Source organism: Takifugu rubripes, chromosome 9, assembly GCF_901000725.2.
Source record: "Takifugu rubripes chromosome 9, fTakRub1.2, whole genome shotgun sequence".
In the NCBI taxonomy this organism is placed as follows: Eukaryota; Metazoa; Chordata; class Actinopteri; order Tetraodontiformes; family Tetraodontidae; genus Takifugu; species Takifugu rubripes.
The window spans coordinates 15,165,288-15,170,287 of NC_042293.1; the positions used below are offsets into that span (position 1 = coordinate 15,165,288).

The following is a 5,000-nucleotide window of genomic DNA, read 5'->3' on the forward strand; positions in this document are numbered from 1 at the left end:
TGGGGAGCAGGGGGAGGGGCCGGATGAGGAGGGGCTAGTGGAGGGGGAGGAGCTGGATGAGCAGCAGGGGAGGGGCTGGATGAGTGGGAGGGGCTTGGGGAGCAGGAGCAGGGGGAGCAGGGGGAGGAGCATACTGCAGGAATGTGGTTTGATGGCAGGCTAGCTTCATTAGCCTGGTGTAGCCTGAGTGAGTTTCTGTGTAGGAGAACCAGCTCCCAGTGATGACTGAAACACAAACGTCTCCCCGACAGTCTCAAACCGCTACAGCAAACAGGAGCTGCTAGCGTGATTACTCAGCGATTGGAAGAGCTTAGCAAGTGGAAAACTGATTCACTGGAAACAAATGACTGGAAACAAACAGCGAGCTTAGTAATAAAGACTGGAAACGGTTAGTCTAACTTTAAAATGATTACAATTTCAAAAGAGCCAGAGAATCAGTTAAAGGGCCACTGATTACCCAAAGCTAACAATATTTACATGAGTTCACTGGAAATCAAGATGTCTTTGATCCAAGAGTAAAAAAATCCCCAGAAAATCCACAAATCCACAGTTTCCCATGTCGATTACAGATAAAACATGTTCATGGGGAGTTTTGAGGTGCAGGCAGCTGGTTAGCGTAACAAGCTAGCTTGTAATCATGGACTTGAACTGTTTTACCTCATCTCCAGACGTTAGAAGCTAACTATTGATAGCATTTGTGATGTAAAATAATCTTCTCTTCAATTTGACTAAAACTGAACACAAAGTTCTTTCTCGGGGTCCCGGTCAGATAGCCACCCCCCATCCCATCATGCTAAAACACTGAATCGGCTGCCACCCTTTAGCTCTCTGCTACGCCACCGGACCAGAACCCTCTGGTGGCTGCAGTTGTTCCCAACGTTCCCACTGTTCCCAGTCTTTATGCTATGCTAAAGAAGCTAAGCCTGTGGCTCCCTCTGGAATCAGAAGACTCAGAGCTGAAGGGAAGACAAGTTGGAACAACTCTCAGAGTCTGGTTTAAACCTCCGGAACGTATCTGCTGTTATCTGCTGCGTCACACACGTATCAACCACACACACAGAGACACACACAGGGACACACACAGGGAGACACACAGGGAGACACACAGGGAGACACACACACGGAGACACAGACAGGGACACACACACAGGGACACACACACGGAGACACACAGGGAGACACACAGGGAGACACACACACGGAGACACAGACAGGGAGACACACACGGAGACACAGGCAGGGACAGACAGACACACACACAGAGACACACACACACGGACAGACACACACACAGACACACACAGGGAGACACACACAGGGAGACACACACAGGGAGACACACACACGGAGACACAGACAGGGAGACACACACGGAGACACACACAGGGAGACACACACACGGAGACACACACGGAGACACAGACATGGACAGACAGACACACACACAGAGACACACACACACGGACAGACACACACACAGAGACACACACGGAGACACAGACACACAGACAGACACACACACACAGACAGACAGACACAGACAGAAACACACACACAGACATGGACAGACACACACACACACAGACAGACACACACACACAGACAGAAACACACACACAGACACACACACACGCGCTTCCTCCACATTCATTTTGCGATGCAGAACTTCCCGGCTGGTGCACATTCGTCTGACATTCGTCTGGGTTATGATGGGATGTGGGACTCTCAGCGCCGTGGCAACGGTAAAGACAGGAGAGAGGGATGAGAGAGGCACCTGTGCAGGTACGGCTGAAGGTGAAAGGACTCCAGGACCCTGCTCCCCACCAGGGTGCATCCTGGACCTCCAGGTAGGTCCGGGCCCAGTTGCATTGTGGGTCATTCTGAGCAGACGCCTCGGCGAGGAGCGGCGTGCTGGGTAAAGCGTCCGCTCACTCTCGACGTTGGCGAGGTGGTCACGCCAAAACATCGTCAGCCACCGTTGGCTAACAGCTTAGCTTCCGTCCTTCACGACCCGACAATGTGTTGCAGAAGGTCAACGGGACACAAATGTGAAGCACAAACGCTACCGTGCTAATCCTGCCATCTCCCGGCTAACATGATCACCAGCTCGTGAGCGGCCACGGGGGGGGTTCCGGGACACTGGGAATCTGTTCCCAGTTCTGGACCTGGACCTTGAAGGTGAAGCCAAATTCAATCTGACCAGCGCAGGGACATTAAAATAATCTGCAGTCCAAAGCTAGCAAGCTACCGAGCTAAAAACATGACACCCTTCAGAAAACACAAAGGTTAAACTAGGGGGGCAAAGGTCCTGCGGGAGGATGCCCCAGGGTGGGGGCAGCTGCCCCAGGATGCCCCGGGGGGGGGCAGCTGCCCCAGGATGCCCCGGGGGGGGGGCATCACTTCAGCAGCGCCTTGTAGAGCAGCATAGAGCGAGCCGTGGAGCGGTCCTGCTCCAGACAGAAGATGAAGTCCCTGAGGTTAACTCGTGTGATCCGCTGACGCAGCTGCTGACGGGACGAGCCCGGCACGGAGGGGCCGCCGCCCCCGCCCACCTGCAGGACCAGACAGGACAACGTTAGTGCCGGGACAGAGACGCCGTGTCTTCCTGCTGATGACGCCGTCGTCATCGTGCTAGCCATCTTAGCACTAATGCTAACACCGCGGCGGGACAGGAGCCCCTGCTCAGAACCACGTCCTGGACCAGCAGCCCGGATCTTCTCCACACCTCTGTGGCTCAGGTGTGTCAGCTGCCTGGGGCCAGGCTCCGCCCACAGCCCGCAGGTGGAGCGGGGGAGGGGAGCGGGGGGGGGAGGGGAGCGGGGGGGGGAGGGGGGGGGGGGGTGGTTTCAAGCCTGATCAGGCCTGCAGTCACGAGCTGAAGGGTGTACTGCAGTAGCCCGGGGGCGAGCAGAGAGACAGGCAGCCAGAGAGACAGGCAGGCAGAGAGAGAGACAGGCAGGCAGAGAGAGAGACAGGCAGAGAGACAGGCAGGCAGAGAGAGAGACAGGCAGGCAGAGAGAGAGACAGCCAGAGAGACAGGCAGGCAGAGAGAGAGACAGGCAGGCAGAGAGAGAGACAGCCAGAGAGACAGGCAGGCAGAGAGAGAGACAGGCAGAGAGACAGGCAGGCAGAGAGAGAGACAGGCAGGCAGAGAGAGAGACAGCCAGAGAGACAGGCAGCCAGAGAGAGACAGGCAGGCAGAGAGACAGGCAGCCAGAGAGACAGGCAGCCAGAGAGAGACAGGCAGGCAGAGAGACAGGCAGCCAGAGAGACAGGCAGCCAGAGAGAGACAGGCAGGCAGAGAGACAGGCAGCCAGAGAGACAGGCAGCCAGAGAGAGACAGGCAGGCAGAGAGAGAGACAGGCAGAGAGACAGGCAGCCAGAGAGAGACAGGCAGCCAGAGAGACAGGCAGGCAGAGAGAGAGACAGGCAGAGAGACAGGCAGGCAGAGAGACAGGCAGAGAGACAGGCAGCCAGAGAGAGACAGGCAGGCAGAGAGACAGGCAGAGAGACAGGCAGAGGAGGCGTCTCTCGTCTCCAGGTGTCAGCCTGCTGTGACCCAGGGCAGCCTGGGGGGGGCTGAGGTGACCCTCCGCCTACTGGCTGAAGTGTGTTACTGCAGCTGTGGTTTAGAGGTCCTGCTCCAACCCTACGTGCACGCCGATGTGCGCTTGCTGCGCCCATTTTATCCCATAATGCTTTTCACCTCAGCCCGCCACAGTGGCAGAAATGGCGAAGGGTGGGAACTTTAAAGCATCGCCCATGCCTGTAACCATGGTAACCAGATGAGCCTGGATCAGCTGATTCTGTTGTCCAATCGGTGGTGGCGAGTCCAGAAGTGGGCGTGTCAGCACCAATGTTCCTCAATCGATCTCAATGAGGATCATGTGACCAAGCTCAGGCAGCTGCACCCCCCACAGCTCCATCACTGGCTCCAGGCCAACACATAACTCACATTTCCCAGAGTGCAATGCTCCCCCCCCCCCATCCCCCCATCCCCCCCCCCCCCCCCCTCGCCTAAATTACTCGCCTGCTTTGTGCTGGATCTGCCTGGAGGGGCGCCTGAGGCCGGATGTGTGTGTATCGAGGGTGGGGTGTACACGACACAGGCGCCACCCTCAGGGTCTAACCCCCCCAACACACACACACACACACACACACACACACACACACACACACACACACAGAGCTCATTCTGCAGAGCTGCCTCAGGCTGTCGGGGTTTTTCACAACACCACAACAAGCCTCCAGGCAGATACTGACCCCCTTCACTCAGCTGTGGTCACAGTCAGCCCCCCCCCCCCCACACACACACAGTCAGTCCCCCCCCCCCCCCCCCACACACAGTCACCCCCCCCCCCACACACACACTCGATGTCAGCAGCAGTGTTTGATGTGCACACAGTTCTCCTCGTTGACCTTAGCGACTCACAACTCCAACCGTCATTTTGAAGTAACCATTTTAAAAAGACCCTTTTCAGCGTAAAGACGCCATTTTACCACGGGGGCGGTGCCACAGCGGGTGGCGAAGGCGCCCTACCTCTGTGCCCGCTGCAGCTCCACCCGGAGAGTCCAGCTTGCGTTTCTTGCGTGGCCCGATGGCGGCGAGGGCGGTGAGGTTGGCGTCCCGCTGGCGCATCTGAGCCAACTCCTGTTGCTGCATCTGGAGAAACAGGAATTCTGAGGTCAAACGGACATTCCGAGCCTTTCCCATAAAATGCCGACCGTCGCCACTCGGGGCGCCAAAGTGTTGGCAACAGTGTTGCCATGGCAGCAACACAAAATCACCAAATTCAGCAAATTGATTTGACACAGATGAAAATTCGATGTTTCTCAATAAGCTTCCAGGAAAAAACCTGCAGCCAAGTTAAATGCGTGTGTGAACTGTGTCTTGTTATACTTGTCAGGACCCCCTGTTATATAACGCTTTGGTCTGAACAGCTGTTGGAGTGTGAGGTCGCTCAAAGTAGTGGCAACAGTTTGACCTTTGGCCCTGTGAC

At 56.3% G+C, this 5,000-nt stretch overlaps 1 protein-coding gene across 3 annotated transcripts in view; it reads right to left on the minus strand.

Moving 5' to 3' along the window:
* Positions 1-1,511: 1,511 nt before the first annotated feature.
* The window catches only part of LOC105419859 (transcription initiation factor TFIID subunit 4-like), an 11,252-nt gene continuing 7,763 nt past the window's right edge, over positions 1,512-5,000 (minus strand). For 2 of the 3 annotated variants that reach the window (XM_029841592.1, XM_029841590.1), the window contains exons 14-15: positions 4,541-4,663; positions 1,512-2,552 (exon numbers count right to left, since the gene is read on the minus strand). In XM_029841592.1, the coding sequence (XP_029697452.1) occupies positions 2,397-2,552; positions 4,541-4,663 (279 nt within the window). In that variant the 3' untranslated portion in view covers positions 1,512-2,396. The remainder of the gene's footprint in view (positions 2,553-4,540; positions 4,664-5,000) is intronic. The other variant, XM_029841591.1, reaches the window with a different exon arrangement.